Consider the following 15571-nt stretch of genomic DNA (forward strand, 5'->3'; position numbering starts at 1 on the left):
TGTAACAGAGTAAGCCCTGAGAGGCCTGCAATGTGCATTTTCTGTTCTAAGAATTAGAAAATCTGAATTGCATAAAAAGGGGCAAAATAAATAAATACAAGTAAAGTGCAGAACTGATCCTATTAAAGATGCAAGTGCATCTAAATTCAGATGTTATTTTGTTGTGGGTTTATTCTATGACACCTAACTGCTGGAAAATGCAGTAGCCTTGCCGCACTATATATGGAGAACTGTGGCTTATGGATAATAAATCTAGTGAATTATCAGTTTAACAGTTAAAGCGGATATTTAACCCTAAAAGAGCAGCAATTGAACACATTAAAAATATGTGTGCATAAAAAAAGGTTTAATTAAAGATATGCTTGTGCAATACTGATCAGTGAACAGCTTATAAGGACAATGGCCATGGCTCTGATATTGAATAGGTACATGCCACTAAAGTATAAACAAAATGTATTTTAAAAAAAGAGCGTTATTTAAAAAAAACAAACTGTAATCAACTTCCGTACCACCTTAAAGGGATATTAAACAGTATGAGATTATGATATAAAATGTTTATGTGTAATTAAAACGTTTTGCCATATACTTTCATTATTTGTTGTGTTTGCTTTTCCTGTTATACAACTCTGAAAATTGTTATTTTTCTAAATTCCACTGAGTGTCTATAAAATAACAAATATAAACTAGTTCAAGCATAGCGGCGCCCATTATTTTATAGAAACTAAAGTCATTTAAAGAAACTAAACCTTTACGCCTATACTTTTAATATTTAAACAACTAATATAATTGTAAATATGCATCTACATCATTTTCTATGGCTAATCTTTGCTTTGGGTACATAGTTATGTCTAGCAGGTTTTTACTGTTTAATATCCCTGTTAATATATAACTCCACTTAATATTAACCCTTCTAATAAAATATTTGACCACCCTTTGTTGAGGCCTCTCTGTTAATACACAAATATAACTATCTTATTATATAGTGTGCTAGGAATTGCACTGTGCTAGGATAATAATGGTCTGCTCTCAAGACTTCATATTTTACAGCAAAACAAACATGTAGATAATGTTTGAGCAGCTAATTACATTTGACAAGCTTCTTCGTTACAGCCTAAATGATCACAAGGGCTTTGTCAATAGGAGGCATTTTATCTCAACGTTTTCCTTTCAGTATCGGGCACTGTTGGAAAGAGCAATATCGCGGCAGTGTTCTGCAAGCTTCCCCGATCACTATAATAATTACAGAAAGGGAAGATTTACATCTTTCAACCCCATGTGCAATTCAGTGAGCTTAGTGCATATGTTGTAAGATGTTGCCTAGAAAGGGTGATAGATTAGATAGACTCCTAAAATATAACTGTAGGAATAAAAAATCATTCTTGCCAGGAAAAGAAGTCTCTACCCTAATGATATATATATATATATATATATATATATATATATATATATATATATATATATATATATATAGAGAGAGAGAGAGAGAGAGAGAGAGAGAGAGAGAGAGAGAGAGAGAAAGAGAGAGATCTAATTTCATAGTCATCTACTGTAGTTCGTATTAACCTTGGACTCATGGACTAGTGTAAATTGTCATCCTAGATACTGTATATATTATCATATAAGTTCTTCACTAAATGAGAAGAATCCAGAGACACAGCCCTTGAAAACACTCTAGACTATGTCAGAGGGCAGATGGGAGAGTTTGGCCATTGAAGCAGCGAACAAGATGTTAATGCATTCAGAAAGTTTTCATTTTCTGCTGAAATGTTAATTTATTGCAAGACAATAAAAAAATCTTGTAAACACATGTATTTCATATCCCTTTACTTTACTTATAAGGCACTTTTTAGATGTGAGAAATGTCATTTTCAGCCAATGGGCATTAGTATTCAATACATAAATGACACTGCTGTATTAGTTTCAGTTTAAACAGATTTTACTTAAAGGGATACTAAACCCATTTTTTTTTCTTTCCTGCAATTTTAAGCAACATTCTAATTTATTCCTATTATCAAATTTTCTTTGTTCTCTTGGTATCTTTATTTGAAAAGCAAGAATGTAAGCTTTGGAGCTGTCCCATTTTTGGTTTAGCACCCTGGGTAGTGCTTGCTGATTGGTGGCTACATTTAATAGAGCATGCCATTTTAAGCAACGTTCTAATTTACTTCTATCTGAATCATGAAAGAAATGTTAATGTTTTTTTTGTTTTTTTTAGGCAGAAAAAATGTTTCCAAAGCTAACAGGTTGATTTGTTTTTTTACCGATCATTATTGTGGAGGCTATTTAGTTTGTTGTCTATTTATGCTGCCACTATAAACAGATGTTTAAGAAAATAACTAAAATGTGTCCCTGATGCAGTCATGTGATTTGTGTGTTTATATTGCAGTCTGTCAGCCAGCACATTATCAGTGTCATCAGGAAGCAGTATCGGCTCTTTGGCTTCAAGTCGAGGGTCCCTGAACACATCTAGTCGGGGGTCTCTCAATTCCCTTAGCTCAACTGATCTGTACTACAGTCAAGGAGATCCTGTAACAGACTTAGACTATCAGTACAAACTGGACTTCCTTCTGCAAGAGAAAAGTGGCTACATTCCATCTGGACCTATCACAACAATCCATGAAAATGAAGTGGTCCATTGCCATGACAGAACAGACTATACCAACTCTCCTTGTGCACCACAGGACCTACAAGAAGCTAAACCTAAATCTGTGACCTCGTTTTCCTCTAGATCTTCCCTCTCATCTTTGTCCCCACCAGGCTCCCCACTAGTGTTGGAAGGAGCTTTTTCCTTGTCTACTCAGGACTCTCTCTCCACAGACTTTGATAGCTGTGACCTTCCTAGTACCTTTGCAGAACTGAGCCTCTGTGAAAACTCACATGTGTTGAGTACTGTTACAGGAGCACCTTCAGCTGTCGCCGTGGGAAAAAGATTAGTGGAAAATGACAGACCACAAGGAAATGCAGGTAAGGTAGAATGACAGTTCATAGCATTAAAGTGTTTGATTAAAAGGACAGTGTACTCAGGCAAGCAGCTGATAATAGTTCATTGTATTTGAGAGCAACTACAGGAACATGTTTGCAAATGGACTGGAGTGTCTGTCTCTTACAACCCCACTGGGATGCTGTTTTCTGCTGCTGCCTCTTGTTTACAGAGTATCTATATTCAATACGGCATTACTGAAATTTTCAGCATTGGTGTAGATACAGCAAAAGTGGCTGCTTCAAATGTCAAAATAAATGTGAGGGAACTATTTGTAAACAATTTAATACACTTCAGCAGGTAAAAAGGATCATTGGGAATACAATAAAGGGGAGAACATTTTACAGTACAATATCCCTTTACAGGGACAGTAAAGTCAAATTTAAACCCATGTTTCAGACAGAGCATACATTTTTTAATAGCATTCCAATGTACTTATATTATCTAATTTGCTTTGTACTTTTGTATCTTTTGTTGAAAAACATACCTAGGTAGGCTCAGGAACAGCAATGCACTGCTGGGATCTAGCTGCTAATTGGCGGCTGCACATATGACTCTTCTCATTGGCTCACCTGATGTGTTCAGCTTGCTCCCAGTAATGTACTACAGATCCTTTAACAAATGATACCAACAGATTGAAGCAAATATCATATAAGAAGAAAAATGTTTAAAATTGTATGATCTATCTGAATCATGAAAGAAACTTTGGGGTTTCATATCTCTTTAAACTGTAGTTCCATGAATCCTTGAATACACAACACCAAAAACATTATTATGCCTTCAAAAACGTGAATGCTGCAATGTTAGATAAATAGGGGTAGATTTAATAAGCAGCTGCTTTCTACGCCCATCGTTTCTGGCTCGCGGAAAGGTAAGTTCAAGGGACATTATACACTCATTTTTTCTTTGCATAAATGTTTTGTAGATGATCTATTTATATAGCCCATAAAGTTTTTTTTTTTTTTAAATAAATGTATAGTTTTGCTTATTTTTAAATAACATTGCTCTGATTTTCAGACTCCTAACCAAGCCCCAAAGTTTTATGTGAATACCGTCAGCTACCTTCTCCAGCTTGCTCCTGTTTGTGTAAAGGGTCTTTTCATATGCAAAAGAAGGGGGAGGGAGGGGAGTGTCTTATTTGCCACTTGCAGTGGGCTTTCCAGCTACCTTTTCAACAGAGCCAAACTGACAGCTTCTAAGTAAGTTTTTAAACAGTTTTATACTGGATTTTTATATCAGTATCTGTGCATCTTATTCTTTATAGTAGTGTCTATTACATGCAGTTATATGAAAATGAGTGTATACTGTCCCTTTAAGAAGCAGCAGTCGTAAGACCGCTGCTCTTTAACTTGTGGCGGACTGCAATCATCCAGATACGATCAGGATGATTGACACCCCAGCGCCACTGAGCAGGGGGCGGCATTGCACCAGCATTTCACTAGAAGAGTTTGTGTAATGTTAAATGCTGACAGCGTTTAGTAATGTGGGTCAGACATGATTCGCTACAGCACTTGGTAAATCTACCCCCACAGTGTTTTAGCAGCAAATTCTGTTGAGAAACTTTTTCTTTCTGGAGCTGTCTATGTCAGTTTGAGGAAAGAGGGAGCAGTGTGATTGACACATTGTATCCCTTTTTTCTTATGATTGCGCAATCATTGAACTTAAACAGCGAGCTGAAGCGCTGTGAGACTCCAGTCTGCATCTATCAGCACAAGAAAGTGCTGCCACGTTTGTGAGTATTAATTCATACACAAATTTCTAACGACACACCATGCTGCAACATAGTTGCTAGTTGTTTAATTTTTAAGAATTACAACATCTTAAATTTATTATAACTGATAACTGAAGGATTGCTAACTATAAATCTAGTGATTATTATATGTAAAAATTGTGGTTAAGCTAAATGCATAACACACAAACCATTATTTTACCATATTTATCTACAGTATACACTATATCGACAACCACTATATAAATTGGGGCGCGATCCGATATACGGCATAGTTTTCGGCGCAAGCGAGGGAACCCGCGCCGCATGTAGTTTCACCTCGCACATCGGGGTATTGCATATACCCCGCCGGCAGTTGCTAAAGTGCCGTAAGTCGGACAAACTAGCGATGTCCAGAAATGAGCGTAACTACAAATTTCTGGAGTCGCCAGTGACTTACGGCACTTTAGAAACTGCCTGCGCCGAAAAAAACTAACTAAAGTATTAAATCTCCCGTAACTGTCTAACATGCCTCCCAAAAATAAGCCAGACACGTATACCTCTATATCCGCAATCCCCCTCTCACTCCTAATAATAAATGTATTAACCCCTAGACCGACAACCCCCCACACCGCAATAAACCTATCCTAGTATTAACCCCTAAACCGCCGCTTATGGAGCCCACCGCCACCTACATTATATGTATTAACCCCTAAACCGCCGCTCCCGGACCCCGCCTCCACCTACATTAAATGTATTAACCCCTAATCTGACCCCCCTACACCGCCGCCACCTACATTAAATATAGTAACCCCTAATCTGACCCCCTACACTGCCGCCACCTACATTAAATATATTAACCTCTAATCTGACCCCCCCTACACCGCCGCCACCTACATTAAATGTATTAACCTCTAATCTGACCCCCCTACACCGCCGCCACCTACATTAAATATATTAACCTCTAAACCTAAGTCTAACCCTAACACCCCCTAACTTAATTATTATTTAAATAAATCTAAATAATATTAATATTATTAACTAAATTATTCCTATTTAAAACAAAATACTTACCTATAAAATAAACCCTAAGATAGCTACAATATAATTAATAATTACATTGTAGCTATTTTAGGATTTATATTTATTTTACAGGCAAGTTTGTATTTATTTTAGCTAGGTACAAAAGCTATTAAATAGTTATTAACTATTTAATAGCCACCTAGTTAAAATAATTACAAAATTACCTGTAAAATAAATCCTAACCTAAATTACAAATACACCTAACACTACACTATCAATAAATTAATTAAATAAATTAACTACAATTATCTAAAAAAAAATACAATTAAATAAACTAAACTATATTACAAAAAAAATAAACACTAAATTACAAAAAATAAAAAAATATTACAAGAAGTTTAATCTAATTACACCTAATCTAAGCCCCCTAATAAAATAAAAAAGCCCCCCAAAATAATAAAATTCCCTATCCTAAACTAAATTACAAATAGCCCTTAAAAGGGCCTTTTGCGGGGCATTGCCCCAAAGTAATCAGCTCTTTTACCTGTAAAAAAAAGAAATACAATACCCCCCCAACATTACAACCCACCACCCACACACCCCTACTCTAAAACCCACCCGATCCCCCCCTTAAAAAAACCTAACACTACCCCATTGAAGATCACCCTACCTTGAGCCGTCTTCACCCAGCCGGGCACCACTGGTCATCCGATGGGGCAGAAGTCTTCATCCTATCCGGGCAGAAGGCTTCATTCAGGCGGCATCTTCTATCTTCATCCTTGTGGAGCGGAGACATCTTCTACCCAGCCGACGCGGAGCCATCCTCTTCAATCGAAGTCCTAACGAAGAATGAAGGTTCCTTTAAATGACATCATCCAAGATGGCGTCCCTCGAATTCCGATTGGCTGATAGGATTCTATCAGCCAATCGGAATTAAGGTAGGAAAAATCTGATTGGTTGATTTAATTTAATAATTATCATATTGTAGCTATCTTAGGGTTTATTTATAGGTAAGTATTTAGTTTTAAATAGAAATAATTTAGTTAATAATATTAATATTATTTAGATTTATTTAAATAATAATTAAGTTAGGGGGTGTTAGGGTTAGACTTAGGTTTAGGGGTAATACATTTAATGTAGGTGGCGGCGGTGTAGGGGGGGTCAGATTAGGGGGTAATACATTTAATGTAGGTGGTGGCGGTGTAGGGGGTTCAGATTAGGGGGTAATACATTTAATGTAGGTGGCGGCGGTGTAGGGGGGTCAGATTAGGGGGTAATGCATTTAATGTAGGTGGCGGCGGTGTAGGGGGGTCAGATTAGGGGGTAATACATTTAATGTAGGTGGCGGCGGTGTAGGGGGGTCAGATTAGGGGTTAATAAATTTAATTTAGGTGGCAGCGGGGTCCGGGAGCGGCGGTTTAGGGGTTAAACACTTTATTTAGTGGCGGCGGGGTCCGGGAGTGGCGGTTTAGGGGTTAAACACTTTATTAGGTATTGCGGTGGGGGATTGCGGTTGACAGGTAGATAGACATTGCTCATGCGTTAGGTGTTAGGTTTTTTTTTGTAGGCATTTTAGGGAGTTACGGTGCTCCCATACTCAGCGCAAGGTCTGCTACGGCTGCTTTTTATGGGGAAGTGAAAATGGAGTACGTTTTCTCCATTTTCGCCACGTAAGGCCTTGCGCTGGATATTGGATACCAAATTGCGCAGGTTTTATATGTTAGTCTATGGGGGAAAAAAAAACTACGTCCGACGAGTGAAATATACGTGCCGCATTTATATGCGGCTCTGTATATAGGATACCAAACCCGCGCAAAAACCGGCATTGCCGGCTTTTGCGGGCGATGCTGCATATCGGATAGGGCCCTTGATGGTTGAATCTAAGGACTTACAGTGTCACAATACATAATGTGAAATAGTATTTAGGCACCAAGCTATCCGATAGCCATAATTATATTGTTGCAAAAGCGGAAGATCATTGTATACATAGTTCTGGGGTGTTGCTTTTAAAAATTCACCCCTTTTTAAATAATACAATAACAGTTGTTATGTTTTAATTCATGTCTGTGAATGAAAGGTACATGAAACACTACCCATATTAACACGATATTTAGAAAGAATAGAAGTCTAGAGTGCTACTAGTGTATTCTTTTTACAATTTTTTTTTTTTTTAAATGTATTACGGCAGACCAGAATTCCTATAGGTGGTGCCATTGGTATTTTCTTTTTGTATGTATATATATGTGTGTGTGTGTTTTATACTTACTAGTAGTGTACGGTTAGTATATATATGTATGTGTTTTATACTTACTGGTAGTGTACGGTTAGTATATATATATATATATATATATATATATATATATGTATGTGTTTTATACTTACTAGTAGTGTACGGTTTGTGTATATATATATATGTATGTGTTTTATACTTACTAGTAGTGTACGGTTAGTATATATATATGTGTGTGTGTGTGTGTTTTATACTTACTAGTAGTGTACGGTTAGTATATATATATATATATATATATATATATATATATATATATATATATGTTTGTGTGTGTGTGTTTTATACTTACTAGTAGTGTACGGTTAGTATATATATATATATATATATATATATATATATATATATATATATATATATATATATATGTGTGTGTGTGTTTTATACTTACTAGTAGTGTACGGTTAGTATATATATGTGTGTGTGTGTTTTATACTTACTAGCAGTGTACGGTTAATATATATATATGTGTGTGTGTTTTATACTTACTAGTAGTGTACGGTTAGTATATATATATATGTGTGTGTGTGTGTTTTATACTTACTAGTAGTGTACGGTTAGTATATATATATATATATGTGTGTGTGTTTTATACATACTAGTATAGTACGGTTAGTATATATATGTGTTTGTGTTTTATACTTACTAGTATAGTACCGTTAGAGTATATATATATATATATATATATATATATATATATATATATATATATATATATATATATATATATATATATATATATATATATATATATATATATATATATATACAGTGGGGCAAAAAAGTATTTAGTCAGTCACCAATTGTGCAAGTTCTCCCACTTAAGAAGATGAGAGAGGCCTGTAATTTTCATCATAGGTATACCTCAACTATGAGAGACAAAATGTGGAAACAAATCCAGACAATCACATTGTCTGATTTGGAAAGAATTTATTTGCAAATTATGGTGGAAAATAAGTATTTCTTTCATGTAATTAGCAAGAGTCCATGAGCTAGTGACGTATGGGATATACATTCCTACCAGGAGGGCAAAGTTTCCCAAACCTCAAAATGCCTATAAATACACCCCTCACCACACCCACAATTCAGTTTTACAAACTTTGCCTCCCATGGAGGTGGTGAAGTAAGTTTGTGCTAGATTCTACGTTGATATGCGCTTCGCAGCAGGCGGGAGCCCGGTTTTCCTCTCAGAGTGCAGTGAATGTCAGAGGGATGTGAAGAGAGTATTGCCTATTTGAATTCAATGGTCTTCTTCTACGGGATCTATTTCATAGGTTCTCTGTTATCGGTCGTAGAGATTTCTTCTCCTACCTCCCTTTTCAGATCGACGATATACTCTTATATACCATTACCTCTACTGATTCTCGTTTCAGTACTGGTTTGGCTGTCTACTATATGTAGATGAGTGTCTTAGGGTAAGTAAGTCTTATTTTATTATGACACTCTAAGCTATGGTTGGGCACTTTATATGTAAAGTTCTAAATATATGTGTTTAAACTTATATTTGCTATGATTCAGGATAATCAGTATTCCTTATTTTCAGACAGTCAGTTTCATTATTTGGGATAATGCATATGGAATATTTTTTTCTTACCTTAAAATAATTTTTTTCAATTGACTTTTTTTCCCTGTGGGCTGTTAGGCTCGCGGGGGCTGAAAATGCTTCAATTTATTGCGTCATTCTTGGCGCAGACTTTTTTGGCGCAAAAATTTTGTCATTTCCGGCGCCCTAATTGACGCCGGAAGTTTGGTATGGTTGCGTCATTTTTTGACGTTCAGACGTTTTTTTGCGCCAAAATTGTGGGCGTCATTTTTTCGGCGTCACAGGATGTGGCGTCATACTTGGCGCCAAAAAATATAGGCATTGTACTTGGCGCCAATAATGTGGGCGTCATTTTTGGCGCCAGTAATGTGGGCGTCATTTTTGGCGCCAAAAAATGTGGGCGTCATTCTTGTCTCCACCTTTTTTTCACATTATTTTAGTCTCATTTTTCATTGCTTCTGGTTGCTAGAGGCTTGTTCATTTGGCATTTTTTCCCATTCCTGAAACTGTCATTTAAGGAATTTGATCATTTTGCTTTATATGTTGTTTTTTCTATTACATATTGCAAGATGTCTCAACATGACCCTGGATCAGAATCTACTTCTGGAAAGACGCTGCCTGATGCTGGTTCTACCAAAGTTAAGTGCATCTGTTGTAAACTTTTGGTAACTGTTCCTCCGGCTGTTGTTTGTGATAACTGTCATGATAAACTTTCTAATGCAGATTGTGTTTCCATTAGTAATAATCCATTACCTGTTGTTGTTCCTTCAACATCTAATGTTCAGGATGTCCCTGTTAATGTAAAAGAATTTGTTTCTAAATCTATTAGGAAGGCTCTGTCTGTTATTCCTCCTTCCAGTAAGCGTAAAAGGTCTTTTAAAACTTCTCATATTTCAGATGAATTTTTAATTTAAGTGACCGTCATCATTCTGACTTATCTGTTTCTGATGAGGATCTATCTGGTGCAGAAGATTCTGCTTCAGCTATTGACACTGATAAATCTTCATATTTATTTAGATGGAGTTTATTCATTCTTTACTTAAAGAAGTGTTAATTGCATTAGATATGGAGGAGTCTAGTCCTCTTGATACTAGATCTACTAAGCGTTTAAATTCGGTTTTCAAACCTCATGTAGTTATTCCTGAAGTTTTTCCAGTTCCTGATGCTATTTCAGAAGTAATTTCTAGGGAATGGAATAGTCTGGGTACTTCATTTACTCCTTCTCAAAGGTTTAAGAAATTGTACCCTGTGCCATCTGATAGATTAGAATTTTGGCATAAAATCCCTAAAGTTGATGGGGCTATTTCTACTCTTGCTAAACGTACTACTATTCCTACGGCGGATAGTACTTCCTTTAAGGATCCTTTAGATAGGAAGATTGAATCCTTTCTAAGGAGAGCTTATTTATGTTCAGGTAATCTTCTTAGACCTGCTATTTCTTTGGCTGATGTTGCTGCAGCTTCAACTTTCTGGTTGGAGGCTTTAGCGCAACAAGTGTCAGATCATAATGCTTATAGCATTGTTAAACTTCTTCAACATGCTAATAACTTTATTTGTGATGCCATTTTTGATATCATTAGAATTGATGTCAGGTATATGTCTTTAGCTATTTTAGCTAGAAGAGCTTTATGGCTTAAATCTTGGAATGCAGATATGACCTCTAAGTCAACTTTGCTTTCTCTTTCTTTCCAAGGTAATAAATTATTTGGTTCACAGTTGGATTCTATTATTTCAACTGTTACTGGGGGGAAAGGAACCTTTTTGCCTCAGGACAAAAAATCTAAAGGTAAATACAGGGCTGCTAATTGTTTTCGTTCCTTTCGTCAGAATAAAGAACAGAAGCCTGACCCTTCCCCTAAAGGAACGGTTTCTGTTTGGAAACCTTCTCCAGTCTGGAATAAATCCAAGCCTTTTAGAAAGTCAAAACCAGCTCCTAAATCCGCATGAAGGTGCGGCCCTCATTCCAGCACAGCTGGTAGGGGGCAGGTTACGATTTTTCAAAGCAATTCGATTCACAGTCTTTGGATTCAGAACATTGTTTCACAAGGGTACAGAATAGGTTTCAAGGTAAGGCCACCTGTGAGAAGATTTTTTCTCTCTCACATTCCAGTAAACCCAGTGAAGGCTCAGGCATTTCTGAAATGTGTTTCAGACCTAGAGTTGGCTGGGGTAATTGTCCCAGTTCCAGTTCTGGAACGGGGTCTAGGGTTTTACTCAAATCTATTTGTTGTACCAAAGAAGAAGAATTCCTTCAGACCAGTTCTGGATCTAAAAATATTGAATCGTTATGTAAGGATACCAACATTCAAAATGGTGACTATAAGGACTATTCTGCCTTTTGTTTAGCAAGGGGATTATATGTCTACAATAGACTTACAGGATGCATATCTTCATATTCCAATTCATCCAGATCACTATCAGTTCCTGAGATTCTCTTTTCTAGACAAGCATTACCAGTTTGTTGCCCTTCCGTTTGGCCTAGCAACAGCTCCAAGGATCTTTTCAAATGTTCTCGGTGCCCTTCTCTCTGTCATCAGAGAACAGGGTATTGCGGTTTTTCCTTATTTGGACGATATCTTGGTTCTTGCTCAGTCTTTACATTCTGCAGAATCTCATACGAATCAACTTGTGTTGTTTCTTCCAAGACATGGTTGGAGGATCAATTTACCAAAGAGTTCCTTGATTCCTCAAACAAAGGTAACCTTTTTGGGTTTTCAAATAGATTCAGTGTCCATGACTTTATCTCTAACAGAAAAGAGACGTCTGAAGTTGTTTTCAGCTTGTCGAAACCTTCAGTCTCAGTCATTCCCTTCGGTAGCTTTGTGCATGGAAATTCTAGGTCTCATGACTGCTGCATCGGACGCGATCCCCTTTGCTCATTTTCACATGAGACCACTCCAGCTTTGTATGCTGAACCAATGGTGCAGGGATTATACAAAGATATCACAATTAATATCCTTAAATCCCAATGTTCGATCTTCTCTGACTTGGTGGTTGAATCACCATCGTCTAATTCAAGGGGCTTCTTTTGTTCGTCCAACCTGGACTGTGATCTCAACAGATGCGAGTCTTTCAGGTTGGGGAGCTGTATGGGGATCTCTGACAGCGCAGGGGGTTTGGGAATTTCAGGAGGCGAAATTACCAATCAACATTTTGGAACTCCGTGCGATTTTCAGAGCTCTTCAGTTCTGGCCTCTTCTGAAGAGAGAATCGTTTATTTGTTTTCAGACAGACAATGTCACAACCGTGGCGTATGTCAATCATCAGGGTGGGACTCACAGTCCTCAGGCTATGAAAGAAGTATCTCGGATACTTGTATGGTGTAGACAATTGGGAAGCGGATTATCTCAGTCGCCAGGCGTTACATCCGGGCGAATGGTCTCTTCACCCAGAGGTATTTCTTCAGATTGTTCAAATCTGGGGACTTCCAGAAATAGATCTGATGGCCTCTCATCTAAACAAGAAACTTCCCAGGTATCTGTCCAGATCCAGGGATCCTCAGGCGGAAGCAGTGGACGCGTTGTCACTTCTTTGGAATTATCATCCTGCCTATATCTTTCCGCCTCTAGTTCTTATTCCAAAAGTGATTTCCAAAATTCTAATGGAACGTTCGTTTGTACTGCTGGTGGCTCCAGCATGGCCTCACAGGTTTAGGTATGCGGATCTCATTCGGATGGCCAGTTGCCAACCTTGGACACTTCCGTTAAGACCAGACCTTCTATCTCAAGGCCCATTTTTCCATCAGGATCTCAAATCATTAAATTTGAAGGTATGGAAATTGAACGCTTGATTCTTAGTCATAGAGATTTCTCTGACTCAGTGATTAATACTATGTTACAGGCTCGTAAATCTGTGTCTAGGAAGATTTATTATTGAGTCTGGAAGACTTACATTTCTTGGTGTTCTTCTCATAAATTCTCCTGGCATTCTTTTAGAATTCCTAGAATTTTACAGTTTCTTCAGGATGGTTTGGATAAAGGTTTGTCTGCAAGTTCCTTGAAAGGACAAATCTCTGCTCTTTCTGTTCTTTTTCACAGAAATATTGCTAATCTTCCTGATATTCATTGTTTTGTACAGGCTTTGGTTCGTATCAAACCTGTCATTAAGTCAATCTCTCCTCCTTGGAGTCTTAATTTGGTTCTGAGGGCTTTACAGGCTCCTCCGTTTGAACCTATGCATTCTCTGGATATTAAATTACTTTCTTGGAAAGTTTTGTTCCTTTTGGCCATCTCTTCTGCTAGAAGAGTTTCTGAGTTATCTGCTCTTTCTTGTGAATCTCCTTTTCTGATTTTTCATCAGGATAAGGCGGTGTTGCGGACTTCATTTCAATTTTTACCTAAGGTTGTGAATTCTAACAACATTAGTAGAGAAATTGTTGTCCCTTCATTGTGCCCTGATCCTAAGAATTCAAAGGAGAGATCTTTACATTCTTTGGATGTAGTAAGAGCTTTGAAATATTATGTTGAAGCTACTAAAGTTTTTAGAAAGACTTCTAGTCTATTTGTTATCTTTTCTGGTTCCAGGAAAGGTCAGAAAGCTTCTGCCATTTCTTTGGCGTCTTGGTTAAAGTCTTTGAATCATCTTGCTTATGTGGAGTCGGGTAAGTCCCCGCCTCAAAGGATTACGGCTCATTCTACTAGGTCAGTTTCTACTTCCTGGTCTTTTAGGAATGAAGCTTCTGTTGATCAGATTTGCAAAGCAGCAACTTGGTCTTCTTTGCATACTTTTACTAAATTCTACCATTTTGATGTTTTCTCTTCTTCTGAAGCAGTTTTTGGTAGAAAAGTACTTCAGGCAGCTGTTTCAGTTTGATTCTAATATACGTGTGATAGACACACAAGAGGGCGCTATGACAACTAAGTAATAAAAAACAAAAAATAATTAATAATGTAGACAATGACAAGCAATGTATACGAATGGTTATGAACGGATCATGGACTCTCACCATACAGACGATGCAACAATTAATATTCTGTTCCAAAAGAATGTGTAATGTCCATATATATAATGTCCAAATGATGTAAGCAACACCAGTTGCTGCCGATGGTGCTGTACTGTCCTCCTGTGAATGCCCTCTTAGTTCCTAAGTGACCGGAGGCAGATCTATAGGGTTTGGAGGGGAAACAGAAGCGACAAATGTGTGTATCCAGTGTGATATAAACCCCCCTGTACAAGTATACTATGCCCAGGGTACTCACACTTTGACTTAGCACACCAATGTGCTGGTAGGCGCAGACTGGCTATCAGAGCAAGCCAGCTAGCTCTCTCCGGTGCACTCTCTCGCTGTGGTAATCGTCAAAGTCTGCGGCTCAGACTTTGACGATTACCACAGCGAGAGAGTGCACCGGAGAGAGCTAGCTGGCTTGCTCTGATAGCCAGTCTGCGCCTACCAGCACATTGGTGTGCTAAGTCAAAGTGTGAGTACCCTGGGCATAGTATACTTGTACAGGGGGGTTTATATCACACTGGATACACACATTTGTCGCTTCTGTTTCCCCTCCAAACCCTATAGATCTGCCTCCGGTCACTTAGGAACTAAGAGGGCATTCACAGGAGGACAGTACAGCACCATCGGCAGCAACTGGTGTTGCTTACATCATTTGGACATTATATATATGGACATTACACATTCTTTTGGAACAGAATATTAATTGTTGCATCGTCTGTATGGTGAGAGTCCATGATCCGTTCATAACCATTCGTATACATTGCTTGTCATTGTCTACATTATTAATTATTTTTTGTTTTTTATTACTTAGTTGTCATAGCGCCCTCTTGTGTGTCTATCACACGTATATTTTTATTCTTTTTATCCATTTTATTGGTATTGAGAGGTGCAGCTGGTCTTTCATCCATTCATTTATGTTAGATTCATGTTAGATTCACTGATTATTTTAGCGCCCTCTAGTGTCTAAGGCTACAGTTGTTTATCAGTTTGATTCTTCTGCTTATGATTTCAGTTTTTTTCTTTATTTAGATTAAAACTTTTGATTTGGGTTGTGGATTATTCTTTCAGCGGAATTGGCTGTC

General features: G+C 37.5%; 1 protein-coding gene across 1 annotated transcript in view; it reads left to right on the forward strand.

The window, feature by feature from the left end:
• The window catches only part of WWC2 (WW and C2 domain containing 2), a 538330-nt gene that overhangs the window by 356618 nt on the left and 166141 nt on the right, over positions 1-15571 (forward strand). The window contains 1 exon segment of the mRNA XM_053700248.1: positions 2387-2964. Within this exon segment, the coding sequence (XP_053556223.1) occupies positions 2387-2964 (578 nt within the window).

The sequence above is a fragment of the Bombina bombina genome, chromosome 2 (genome assembly GCF_027579735.1).
Source record: "Bombina bombina isolate aBomBom1 chromosome 2, aBomBom1.pri, whole genome shotgun sequence".
NCBI classification, from domain to species: domain Eukaryota; kingdom Metazoa; phylum Chordata; class Amphibia; order Anura; family Bombinatoridae; genus Bombina; species Bombina bombina.